Source organism: Maniola hyperantus, chromosome 8 (assembly GCF_902806685.2).
Source record: "Maniola hyperantus chromosome 8, iAphHyp1.2, whole genome shotgun sequence".
Taxonomy (NCBI): Eukaryota; Metazoa; Arthropoda; class Insecta; order Lepidoptera; family Nymphalidae; genus Maniola; species Maniola hyperantus.
The window spans coordinates 15,729,991-15,744,198 of record NC_048543.1 but is presented as its reverse complement, the minus strand read 5'-3'; the positions used below and the strand labels follow the sequence as shown (position 1 = coordinate 15,744,198).

The window sequence follows — 14,208 nt, the reverse complement described above, 5'->3', positions numbered from 1 at the left end:
GTTTGCTTCGTTGTCAATTGTCGTAAAAATAAAACAAAATAATTAAATAAAACCATAATTTCATTTGTTTATTGTTAAGTCATTAACAAAACGGTTCTTATAATATATCCTTAGGTTCCGCAAATATTCAAAAATGAATTGGCTTCATGATCAAACTAAATGAGAGCGGCGACACTCGGGTTGCGTCTGGCAACACCGATAGGTGAGATTTAGAATTTTCCTGGAGTCAACATGTGAAGACGAATTTTTTTCGTTCCAGGAAAATCTCATTCTTTTTCGCCCATGGCTTCGCCTGGAAAAATACAATAGATAAATTTTAGTCATCCTAACGTATTTCAATGTTTCATCAATTATGGTGAGTGAAAAATCAAGTAATGTGGATTCGACAAAATGGCGGTTTGGTTAGAGAAAATCCTAATTTTATGATTTCATTCCAGTTCCAGTTATTTTATCTTCCCAAATAAATGAGGATAATGGGTTGTGGGTGGACTTCTGAAAACCATTGGTGGCCAGGAGTTCAATAGGTGAGTTGTGTTTGATCGGGAAAATTCCACGTGTCGAAATTTTCACACAGCACAAATTATAATCTTGTTTTTCTTTGTTACAGGGTTTTCGTATTTACGTTTTTAATTTTACGTTTACGTTTTACGTTTAGTTTTCGGTTTTCGTATTTATTTCTTTTGCACATTCACGTTGGCAACTTAATTTCTATGGATAAGACTTGGTGAAAATCCTTGTAATGAAACATTTCGGTTGTGAAGAATCAAATAAATTGAGTTTTGGATCTTGGCCGATGCCGTCCAGCTACCTTGCAGTCTTCGCACCTACAAGTAAGCAATGTTTGTATCCTGCAACAGTTTAGTGAACCTTCTTAGTGTATGTGTACAGTAAGAACCCTGTCTTTACTACTGAGCTTTTATTTTGAAACAATTTTATGAATTTTACTGTGTCATTGTCTATTCCATGCCAATGGCATCTTAAATTTAAAACATAGATCTTATGTACTATCTACCTAAGTCATTCTAATGTATCTAAATTAAGTCTTGGCATTAAGCTAGAATAACTAAGCATTATTAGCCATCATTCTGTATTAAGCGACCCCGGTAAAAGTTACATTAAAAACAATTTTGCCTAACATCTAGCAAATTTCATTTATAACACCTCATATGCATTACAAGGGAGTCGACGGCTAGCTTCTATTCTTTACTAGGTAGATAGATCAAGTAAAGTAAATTATTTTTTTTTCCTCTAATCTTTGTAAGGTGGTAGATTATTCCGTATCCGGGTATATTTCTATTCCGCCCGATTTACCACCCTTACAAATTGCTGCAAATTTAATTTGAGACGGTAAAGCGGATTATGAATAGTCGCTATTTTCCATCGTCGTTATTTTCCAAAGACGTGGGAGGGTATTCATTTCACAGAGAAAGCGTTGCGAAGAAAGGAAGCCTTGAGAGGATGCGCGAGGAACACGGAGCTACATGGTCTGAGGCAGCGAGCAAAACGATGCGCTGAGGCGAAGCTGCCGCATTATATCACACGATTCACTTCTTTCATAAGGCACCCATTGTCCTTTTTACCTTCTACTTCGCACAATTAAAACCTGGGTACTAATTTGGTGCCTCAGACTAAGAATCAAGGAGACTTGTCAGACGCGTATACCCGAAAGGGACAAAACAACAAAAGAAATCATACTTACGTATGAAAGGTTCTTAATTTGCGTTCGCTGCAACTGTTATAGCCGATCACACAGCAATCTATATATATAAAAGGAAAAGGTGACTGACTGACTGACTGACTGACTGACTGACTGACTGACTGAGACTGATCTATCAACGCACAGCTCAAACTACTGGACGGATCGGGCTGAAATTTGGCATGCAGATAGCTATTATGACGTAGACATCCGCTAAGAAAGGATTTTTGAAAATTCCACTCCTAAGGGGGTGAAATAGGGGTTTGAAATTTTGTAGTCCACGCGGACGAGGTCGCGAGCATAAGCTAGTTCACCATAAATGGCTTCTACATACCTTTAATACTAAATTTAAAACAGAAATTTAATAAAAACTCGTAATATTCGCAATAAATTACCTACTATTACAGAGGTTTGTTGGGCACATTGTCGTTTGTGCCTCATAAGGCACGCCCCGCACACCCGCACGCTACCCCGCACCAGGGTAGCGGCTTAGCGCGGGGGCTGTGCGGGTCGTCCGCAGTCCGCACCCCATATGCCATCTCGACCTGTCGGCTAGGTACTATAGTTTACCTACCTACACCACAGATCTTTACCATACACCTACCTAACAACTTCAAAAAACTAGGTAGGTACCAATTTTTGTAACTGGTAAAGTTAGCTATACGTAGATACAAGCATCGCTTCTATTCCACCAATTCGCTGGTTTTATTTAGCGCATCAAAGGGAAGACGGGCTAAAAACTCATCCAATTTGACCCGGCCACGGATAGGCATGGGTAATTTTTAGCTAACTAAAATTTGCAGCGGGATTAGTGTAGTCGGATGACCTCTTTGTGTTCCAGTGAACCGTGAAATTCAGACGAGACGCGCGGCGCTGTAGGTATACTAGCCGACTTTATGGCCGGTTCGCATTATTCTAGTAGGTAGATCCAGTACCGTCTTTACCATAAGGGCACACGGGCCCCGTGTCCAAGGCCCCCATCGTCAAGGGGGCCCCGAAAGGCCGATGTGTTCGCCTACGTTTTCCTTTTTTTTTCTATTTTGGGCACATCTAACCCGAAAAAAAGTTTTTAGAGTAAATAAGCGAATTGTATTTTGTGATTTCATTTTCTACAGATTAAAAATTTGTTAAAAAAAAACTTTTTTACTTTCCAACAGGGCCCCAAATTATTGTGTGCCCAAGGGCCCCGGCATGGTCTAAGACGGCCGTGGGTCTTGGACGATCTAACAAGCCGTGGGTACATCCAGTAACAACCAGTAAGCTAATTACTTACTAAAAAGCTGCATCAACTTTAGCTATAATCGCAAGTGTTTTAATTAGCTGATTCTTGAATTATGGCATTCTTGAAGCAATAAAAAATTTCAAACCGACTTCCACTTTTTTCACAAGACGTGTCTAAGCACCCCTTTATCAGGATCACATGTTAAACTAGCTTAATACTATTGTAATAATTGTATGGAATAAATAAATTGAATTGAATAAATTAATTGACTTTCAATGTGACTACAAAATAAGCAGAAAGTAGTTCCACACAATACCACAATCGGGGCACGTTTCCACAAACAAAACTTCGAAAAAATCGAAAATACAAAATGTCGTAGGGACAAGAGAGATAAGATCACTGGACTGGAATACTACTAGCCGCGAGTAGCATTCCGCTAGTAACTAGCGTAATGTGAACCAGCCGAAATTCCTACTGTTCGCTCCAACCCCTCAAGAAATTATAAACTTTTATATTACTTGCTCCTGTTAATTTCACTTCTTCTAAAAGTGTCTGATAAATCTTAATTAACGGAATAACCAGCTCTTAGCTAAGTAAGTATAAGTAAGATGTGATGTGTGGCACAGTTTGGAAAATAAACGCCTTTCTTTAATCAAAAAGTTATAGGTCTTTTTGCTCAAAAATCTTTCCACTATCCAGAGTGTTTTGGAAAAAGTAAACACTCGGGTTTCCATAAAACGCTTCGATAAACATAAAAGGGTGCGATAGGCTCTAAACGTCATCATAACCGTTAAAACACGTGATAGAAAAAGGTTTTATCAATTTTATCAGCATTTTCGCGCGGCCATAATCGCCCGGTAATTTATGCGATTCCATTAAAGCCTAGCCAACCCGCCCAACCCTCACTGGTAGAGAGGCGACTGGATAGAGCTGGCATAACTATTTTTTCGCGTGAACTCTCGCACCCATAATTACCGGTTCACATTATTCCAGTAGATATATCCAGTTTATTTAAGGGCGAGTGAACTTTAGTGGTTTCGTCGTATACACGGACATTGCGTAAGTGTGCGTGCATGTCGGACCAATCAGACGCGAGCAAGCGCTCGCAAACGCACACATGTACTGTACCTTACTTATACCGATTCGTGAAATGCAACAACTGTAGTCTGAAATGGCAAGCGTCATCTAGGTCTGGTGCTTTGGAAGTGGAATCCTCGTTCTTGGCTTTAATTTCAAGTTGTAGCACGGGTCTCCTCTCAGAATGAGAAGGGTTTACGCTGCCTAAGTTCTTAGCTTAAGCTATAGTCTGCAACGCTGGTTCAGTGCGGATTGACAGGCTTCACACACCTTTGACGAAATTATGGAGAACTATCAGGTATTCAGGTTTCCTCACGATGTTTTTTCCGTTAATGAAATGTTTTGTACATAAATGATTTGTAATGGTTAACTACTAATAAGTACCTATTTGATTTTTATCTATAAATCGTGTAAGGTCAATGCTCTTTGTCACCCCTAGCACAGACTACGGTCTATTTGGGCTGCAAATAGCAAACACCAGTCTCAGTTTTTATCTAGTGCTTTGGTCTAAAAGTGTGGTGTAAAATGTTTACTTTTCATGAAGTCTATTAAAGAAAAAAATTAATTATAGCAAGTGACATTTTAATTGCTTAAAACACACGTGAGTCCGAAAAGTTCTAAAGGGATCTAACCTCTGACCTCCCATTCGTCTTAACCACTAGGCTACCACCGTATAAGTGGAGTGCTACTAGTATAATGTGAACCAGCCACAAAGGCTGTGGTTTTTTCGCGTGGACTAGTATCCATAATAAATGAGCGGCCGGCCGCAGCATTAGGCTGTCGCTCGTCGTTTTCGCCGGCTATTTCTAGCTGCTTTTTTCTTCAGGGGGTTAGGGGAGGAGGGGACAACTCGGGCCATTAATTCAGCCGTGTAATGACGCGACGCTTTGATAGACTACAATTGCGAGTCCGCAATTACATGGTGAAATATTCAGCGAAGACGTCCGTCGCGGGCTGAGCTGCCTTCAACTACCGCGCTTTTCTTTCCTTTCTGCCTCTTTACCCCTTTTACCCCTTGCTCCTCCCTCCAACCTAGCCATCCCACCTTTTTGTTAATCTGCAACAAGACTGATTTCACCTGAGACATGCTTGAATTTACCTATTGAGGGAGTAGTTTTCTCAATTTTCCTCGCGTGGATTAGGTTTTATAAAAACCCCATTAGAATAGCATAGAATCTTTGAATAAAGCGACTCATAATATAATTGTGATAGGTATTACTTCACAGACAGCCACTATTGTATTTGTGGCTGTTTTGATAAAAGCCTTAAATACTCTTACGTACCTACGCATATTCCGATCAAAAAAGACATAACCTCACTTGTGTCTCTATAAAAAAGTTTCGGTTCCGACGAATAAAGACTTAAGGGGAATGCTTGCAACAATTGAATAAAATATCATAGCCCTAAAACCATTTAGGCAACATTATAAACTTTGATATACATGTTCATTAGTAGATATTAAAATAAAACCCAAAAATTATCCTCTTAAAAAGTAGGCCTTTTTTGATAGTGTCCTTATTCGTAGGATACCACGATCATTGTAATGAAAAAAAATAAGGTATTGATTTTGTCAAATAATCAAAAATCATCCTTTAATTTTTTTCCATCAAAGTACCTAAGTAAGTATACCATTATACTAAGTAAAGGCCTGGGTTCACAACTGGGATTTAGTTAGTGCATCCTTGGCCGTACGAGCTGTAAATAATTAAACATTGTTTTTTTTGGTGGCGCCGCGAGTATTCGTATTCTATCACCCGTGCTATTAGATTGAGGACTATGATTTTTTGTAGGATTTTGACTTCGTATTATTTCGACCTAATTTTATGTAATCTATGGCTAAACACCATATTCTTTCTAGTTCCTTCTTTGCAAGCTTGACTTCTTCAAACTTGCAGAGAAGAGAGAAGAATGTAGTGCTTGTACCTCATGAATGAGGAGTGACGTGGGCAATGGTGCAGGTGATCAACGGCAGCCCCGCGACGGGCGCCACGGCGGCGCGGGGCGAGGGGCGGCGGCGCGGTGCCTCGTCCCCGGCGCGCACGGCGCCCGAGAAGCGCCGCTGGCCCGCGGAGCCCTACGACGATGAGCTGGCTGCCCGCGCGCCCTCCTCCGACGATGACGACACAAAGGTACATGGCTGCCCAGTGCCTATTCAGTATTCATTACAGTTATAATTACAGTATACCACTTTCATAAGTTACCGATGTACCTGCGCAGAAATCTTATTTTTGAATGGCACGAAAATATCTGTCAATAATATGAAAGTTTAACTTGACTCATTTACGCATAGTCGATTAGTCGTCCGGCAACTCGGTCGACGGCGACCGTTAGAATGTGTAATTTATGTTCGCACGGAGTTGTGGCGACTGCATGCGACTCGGCGACTTCCATGTTACAGATTGTAACGATCACCGTCGACCGAGTTGCCGGGCCACTGGCGACTAGTCGACCGTGCGTATGTCTAAGAAAACGAATTGTGCTTGGACTGCTGGAAGAAGTCTTAGGTCCCTTATGATCGTAAGCTAAGAGGCGGCCCCACGTGTTGCAGGCGGAGACGCCGGTGCGGTTCCGCACGTCGCCGCCGCTCGAGGCGCTGAAGCCGCGGCGCGCGGGCGAGTGCGGCTGCGCGGGCCGCGCGCCCAGCTCGCCGCGCCGCCGCCGCCTGCCGCTGCCGCCGCCGCGCCGCCACCGCCCCGCGCTCGACTTCGACAAGATGCAGCAGGTAAACTGATGCTCTAAATATGACGTGTACACTCAACGTTTGAGTTGGAGAGTAGGTACATTATCGTAGAAATACGTAATTTTTTGCAATTTTCATGAGAAAATCGGTCAACTGCGAATAACCGTACCGTCACGGTAATATTATCATATTACCGTGGTACCGTACAAGAAATAACACATTTAAATTTTCATGGCGGTAATTTTGAAATGTTTAGTATTTGTTATTATAGCGGCTGTGAAAATTCCAGGTCTCTACTTATTATGGTTCACGAGGTACAGCCCGCTGACAGATGACTGACAGAGAGTCTTAGTAATAAGGTTCCGTTGGTACCCTTCGGGTACAGAACCCTCAAAATGGAAAGGGTCGGTTATACCGTCTCCATGTTTTGTGCTATACCCGCGTGGCGTATGGGTAGGTATAGGTGTAGCGTGGGGTATGGTGCGAGTGCGGGGGGGGGGGGGGGGCACACACAACACAAGTGAGGCGCGAGGTGCATGGCGGCGCATAATGAGCTCACATGCACGACGTTCCCACGCCTACGCATAGGGCTGCCAACGACAAAATAGGTATATAATCTCCCTTATCTATTTCAGTGAATTTAAACTTCATCCGTCCTTCTGCCAGAGCCTTGCAACTTTCGAAAATCAAAAAAATATAAAAAAATATCATAAACTAGCTGATGCTCGCGACTTCGTTCGCGTGGATTTAGGTTTTTAAAATCACTTTGATATTCCGGCATAAAAAGTAGCCTCCAGGCCTTTGACAATACCCATGCAAAAAATCAAGTCAATCCGTTGCCCTATTATGACGTCATTAAAGAACAAACCAACAAACAAACACACATTCGCATTTATAATATGGGTAGTAATGGGTAGTCATGCGAAAGTGTGTTTGTTTATTGGTTTGATCTTCAATCACGTCGCAACCGAGCAACGAAATTGAGACAAGTTTTCGAATCAGCAAAAAAAAGCCACAACGGCAATTACGCCCTTATTCGTGGGATACGACGAAAATATAATATATGGAATAGACTCTGTGTATCGTCGACAACCCTAGCGCGCCGCCGCAACATGCAGGTTCACGGCACAGGAATAAAGGGGAAATTAAGGTTTCAATTTATGTGTGCGAGCCTCCGTCCAGCGCCCAATATGACCTTCAATGATTTAATCCCTACACCAAAAATAAGTTAACAGGGGTCTTCCAACGCTACGTTTTACGATGCTAGGTCGCCATTCCAATATCTTGGGAGTTGGGACCCCAGCGTCGATCGGTTTGTCGAACTATGTGCCCTGTCCATTGCCACTTGAGCTTCGCAAGTCGATCACACAGCCACAGCATGACGATAGTTGCTGTTTCTCGAGGCCACAACACACAACACACAACACACATACTTCCCAGGTGTATTTTGTAGCTACCGATGACGACTGTTTTGCATTACTTATCTACACTTGTGTAAAACATCTGTTTTAATGAATGTAATGTGTTTCCTATGTTGACAATTGGTATAGTGGTGTAGCATTCTAATTTTCCGCTGAGAGGAGTCGTACATTCCAATTCGTATACTTACCTCACTTATGACTTTATTCTTGTTTAAGGCACTTTAAGGGAAACATTAAAAAAAATATTTTACATTCGTAATAGAAACCGTAGGTACTAGAACAATACCGACTTATAAAACAAAGTAAAAAATAACTTTTGTTTCTACACGTGTAAGGTATGTAAGTAGGTACCTAGGTATAATATCGACACTGTCATAGAACAAAGTCACTTCTACGAAATGTTAGTTTTACAGGAGAGCAGTTTAAAGTTTTGAACTCGGATTTTTCTGCATATTTCATTTCCTAATTACTTTAATGAATAATAACTTACAAATAGCCTTTGTCATCATATTAGGGCTTGTTTATAGACAATTACCAGTAAATTATATCTATTTTTTAAAGAAATAGTCCATTTATGTTGATATCCGACGTTGTTCTGCGATAGATAGGACGCTTTGTGTTACAATACGATGTTTTTCTACGGAAAATGCGTTCACTTATGTAAACATGCCACATTTTTCTACGGAATAACATAAGAAGATGATGTTGTATCTTAAATTTTGATACACCCCTTTGATAAAAAAAACTGGCACCTTTTCAAAAAAGCTGTACTATTATTTTAATATTAGCAATTGTTTTATTTATCTCTGGCTAGAATAGTGTTTTTATGAATGGAGGATAGGTTTTATTTCATTATTTTAACACATGGTTAGCTCAAAATAAAAATAAAATGTAAATTTCTTTAGCATTTAATACTGGAATAAAAAACCAAAACCAACTTTTATAACCTGTTTATATATTATTATAATTAAAGGTTTAAAATATATATATAAATCTATAAAAGATACCGCTATGGGTTCATAAAACAAATCAGAATCACAAAAAATGAGATTATTTAAAACGTTATTACTAATTAAATATCATGGTAATAAAAATGGAATGAAAATTATGATAAAATGTTAATAATAATTCATCAATCATAAATGGGATAGGCCAAGAATACTAATTATGATTAAAATTTTAAAAACCTTAACCATATTTTGTTACCTGCCCATCTAAGTTAGGAACCACTATCTACATGTTAGGAATCGGTTAAGTGAACAGTCTTATAAAAAATATTATACGGTCAGTAATCAAATTTACTTAATATTTAAAAAATGTATCTATTATTACTATAAAAAACAATACGAGACTATAAAAGTTATTCATCTGAGCTGTCTTGACAATCAATTAGTTCAAGAACATTGTTTGAGATACAGCAACATACTAGAATCAGACGTAGGAGGTCGAGGAGGTGTAGTAAATAGTATGTGTAGGTGAATTTATGCAAATTTGATTGGTCTTTATTGAGACATCATTAATTCTTTACAAGCTTACGGGTAAATACAACAAACCCCATTGTTTTTCTCGACTAGACTCCAAAATCTTGTAAAACAGTCTAATCTTTTTTCATAAGTAATTCTATCCACACATTTGTAACATTTGCAAGGTCCACCCATGACTTTTTCAGCGACAACCTTGCCCCTTTTTGAAATTTGTAAAACTTTTCCTTAACCTCCGACTAGGATTCCTTAGATTTCTTACGTTCTTTTCGCCCTGGAGACGGAGCACAGGTAGTATATAATCCAGACAAAGATCTACAAGTATTGCTTACAGTATTAGGAGAAGATGATATTGCATCAAGCTAGTGATCGTGATCTGCACAAAACAAGTGATTACAGCTGCTGTGACTATTAGTTAGTGAAGGCATAAGGGTTGAAATAGTTAATGGAGATTCAGGTGTGGCCACAATAGTGTTTCCAAAATCTTTGACAACGATCGACGGGTAGAGAATTTTCAAAACTGGTGTTAGCATCAGCTATATTCCACGGGGTTGACATGAATGGGGTTCAAATTTATCTCCTCAATGTTATCTCCCAAAACTTCTTGCCACACATCCCTTTTTATTTATTTATTATAGGCGCACGCTTGACCACGATCACACCTGATGGGAAGTGATGATGTGGCCTAAGATGGGACGCGTTTGCCTAGAAGGTGCCTATTCACTCTTGTTTTAAATCCTCCTTCCTATGTGTTCCTATGTGTTTGTATTATAATCCTTCAGTTAAATGCGAGGTTTTTCGCATCTGGTAGTACAAATGATTTAGATCCATCTACTTTAGAATCTACAATATCATAACAAATTTAGTGGTAGATTATAAAGCTGAGTCATAAAAATATAAAAACAAGAAATTTAAAAAAAAATATCAATTAAAAAGGGTGTTATTAACATTTCAAAATTCCGAACAAAAGCGTATGTGAAAATATGTCCAAGAATACAGTCAGTTCAAAATACACGACAAAAAAAATTTGTCACCGTTCCGAAGTACAATGTCATATATGCTCAACCGATCTAAATAAATGAATTAAATTTCGAACAAAAACCACGCTACGATAACATACGACACAAAAAATATACAAAAATAAAAAGCTTGAAAACTTCCAGGTATAAAGCTTAGTATGTAGTAATCGTCATAATAAAGTTTTAAAATGCGTAAATTTGATTTTTTTGAATTCTGTAGAACAATGTCGTTTCACATTATACGACGTAGTTTTTTATTATTTCGATGTTAAATCCTTATTATATCAAAATTAGCTTAACAATACAAGAATTAGCTATTTCTAAAAACCTTTGTAACGTGATTGTTTTCCATCTAACAACATCGCAACTGACGATCCGCCGGCGCGAGCGTGATTTGACAAGCAAGCGATAACGGCGCTTCTTTACAAGTAATCTTTTTCTTCGGAATGATATTCAAATACTGCTTTGTTCTATTGAATATTTCCAAAACTACTGAATATTTTTTTCTAATTTTTTCCTGTGTGAAAGGAAATTGTTTATAAAAGCGATTCGTGTCAAAATCACGATTTCGTCATATTGTCATATCTGACAATGTTCTACGACAGTGTCGATATGTTGAAGTCGGGCGAGCTTCAAGCTTTGATTTGGTACTTCATTCATACATATTACATACACGTGTAGAAACAAAAGTTATTTTTTACTTTGTAGTGGTTTTGGAAGTCGGTTTTTTAATTTTAACCTTTTTAGTGTAAGTAGTAATTTCTTGTTGTACCTACCCAATAAAATATCAATTCACCAGCAAAACTTTCCAAATCGACATGGCTTAGGAGTTTAGTACCTTTGCAGCATCAGAATTGAAGAGTTGGGACTTGGAATTCAATAACAAAGTCTATTCTCGGCATTTACAATATTATTTTACCAGAAACAGTTCCTGAATCTCTATAGTTTAGGAGTGGTGTACCATCATCAGATTTGAGGAGTTCGGACTTGGAGTGTAATCATGAAGCCGTTGCTTGATACCTAAAATATCCATTCACCATCAGAAATTCCCAAATCCCCACGGCTTAGGAGTTCAGTTGCAGCACATTGTTGGAGCGAGCTGCAAGTCAAATCCACGCTCTTTTATCAAATACATTATCTTCGATTGTGTAATATGCTTTTTTCAAACAAAATAAGCAATAATTATAGAACAAAATATCACGTCCTAGGCATTTAGTAGTCCGTTCGCCAGAGCCAAGTCAATGGAGCGTCGCGCGCCATTGAGCGGTCGTCAATGGCGGCATTCCTTGCGCGCGCAGGCCGGCCGCCGCCGCCGCCCCCCCGTACATGGCCCGACGTGGAATCAAAACGCTTTTTTGCCCCTACGACTGACTACTCCCGGTTATAAAGTTTGCTACATATGTGCAGGTTTAACTCTGCGATTTGTTATCAACACTTGTAAGTACCCGACATAACTCAACGAGCTGTGAAGCTGAAGTGGTGGTGTGGGCAGGGCGGGCACATAGGTAGTTCGAAAAACCGATAGACATGGGGTTATTCAAGGGGCGGACCAACAAATTCCTGAAAGGCCGGCAACGCATCGGCAGTTCCTCTGGTGCTGCAAATGTTCATGTACGGCGTGACATAACATCAGGTGACCCAGCTGCTCGTTTGCTTGCTATCTCTATTAAAAAAAACCGGCCAAGTGCGAGTCAGGCTCGCGCTATGAGGGTTCCGTACTACAGTCGTATTTTTTCGACATTTTGCAGGATAATTCAAAAACTTTGATACATAAAAATAAATAAAAATCTGTTTTAGAATGCACAGATGAAGACCTTTTATATGATACCCTACTTGATATACTTATCTTACTTAGAAAATTGAAAATACTAATTATTAGTTCATGACCACAATTTAATTTTTTTTGTGATGTAACCACAAATTCACGGTTTTCAGATTTTTCCCCGAATGTCAGCTATAAGATCTACCTACCTGCCAAATTTTATGATTCTAAGTCAACGGGAAGTACCCTGTAGGTTTCTTGACAGACCGACAGACAGACAGACAGACAGACAACAAAGTGATCCTATAAGGGTTCCGTTTTTCCTTTTGAGGTACGGAACCCTAAAAACGTTGGGGTCCCAAAGGTGCTAGAATGGCGACCTCGCACAAAAAAGCGCAGCATTGGAAGACCCTCCACTAGGTGGACAGACGACATCAAACGAGTTGCAGGGAGCCGCTGGATTCAGGCGGGCGATAGACTGTGGTGTGTGGAAATCTCTACAAGAGACCTTTGTCCAGCAGTGGATGTCTATCGGTTGAAAATGATGATGATAGTATTGATTGCATCGAGAGAAAAAGTAGAGTTTTAGAATCGCAGCGTTAAAACGGCACGTGTGTAAACCACCTTAGTGGAGTCACATATGGGCATAGATTATAGAGTAAAGAGTTTTCAATGCATTATTGATATCGTTTCGTGTCCTCAAGTTTTTGCTCTGTAATTGGCTTGCGGAAAATATCAACGACTAGCTGATCCCCGCGGCTTCGCCCGCGTAGATTTAGGTTTTTAAAGATCCCGTATAGCCTATGTCACTCAGGAATAATGTAGCTTTCTACTGGTGAAAGAATTTTTAAAATCGGTTCAGTAGTTCTAAAGATTACCCCCTACAAACAAACTTAACGACATCGGGCCGTGCAGCAGAAATCGTAATATTTTAATTTCGCCATAACTTCAAAACCAAACGTCCAATTTTAATCATTCAAAGACCAAATATTATCTCATTATCTCCATAAACTGTTCTTAGTGATGAAATCATTTATTTTGATAAGGATTAATAGCATGAGTAAAATAAACGCGTTTAAATGTAGTCCAAAAAAAATTCAAGATTTTTAAATAAAAAAATGGTTGCTGTGCCTCACTCGACATAGATGGGTATAGTGTGTCGCGGACTTTTTTGTAGATATTTATAAGATCTACAATTAATTAGAACATTTTATGGTTCTATCTTTTATAGTTTAGGCAGCGTACGCAAAATAAGTAACTTTTCTGGTTGATTTTTTACACCTTGTGTCCGAAAAACCCAAATATCTTACGGAACCCTATTTTTTTCCAAAATAAAATATAGCCTATGTTACTCGTGGATAATGTAGCTTTCGAATGGTGAAAGAATTTTTAAAATCGGTCCAGTAGTTTTTGAGCCTATTCAGTACAAACAAACAAACAAAGTTTTCCTCTTTATAATATTAGTGTAGATTGCCGGTATATGCACGATCGTATTAGGTATAGTACGCGACAGGTCGAGATGGGAATCGGGGAGGGAATGCCCCGCACACCCGCACGGGTGGCGTGCGAGTGTGCGGGGCGTCCCCCGCCTCATACCCTGATGGCAATCTCAAGCTGTCGCTATAGTATATCTACTCGTGTGCTATATATAGGTATTGAGTACTGACGTCGCGTCGTTCCATTGTACCTAGATTGCTCAGAGTTTATTATAATTTCTATATCAAATTCTAGTACGCTTCAAACAATCGTAGGTACCTAGGTTGTTTTTAGGGTTCCGTATCTCAAAAGGAAAAACGGAACCCTTATCACTTCACTTTGTTGTGTCTGTCTCTCTGTCTGTCGGTCTGTCA

The 14,208-nt window shown here is 39.5% G+C and overlaps 1 protein-coding gene and 2 long non-coding RNA genes across 3 annotated transcripts in view; all 3 read left to right on the top strand.

The window, feature by feature from the left end:
- The window catches only part of LOC138402711 (uncharacterized), a 483,214-nt gene that overhangs the window by 386,042 nt on the left and 82,964 nt on the right, over window positions 1-14,208 (top strand). The window lies entirely within an intron of this gene.
- LOC138402713 (uncharacterized) overlaps window positions 1-14,208 on the top strand; it is a 156,506-nt gene that overhangs the window by 121,611 nt on the left and 20,687 nt on the right. The gene's annotated exons all lie outside the window — the stretch shown is intronic.
- The window catches only part of Reph (Regulator of eph expression), a 67,466-nt gene that overhangs the window by 51,577 nt on the left and 1,681 nt on the right, over window positions 1-14,208 (top strand). Inside the window, exons 5-6 of the mRNA XM_034971224.2 lie at window positions 5,954-6,124; window positions 6,544-6,717. Of these exons, the coding sequence (XP_034827115.2) occupies window positions 5,954-6,124; window positions 6,544-6,717 (345 nt within the window). The remainder of the gene's footprint in view (window positions 1-5,953; window positions 6,125-6,543; window positions 6,718-14,208) is intronic.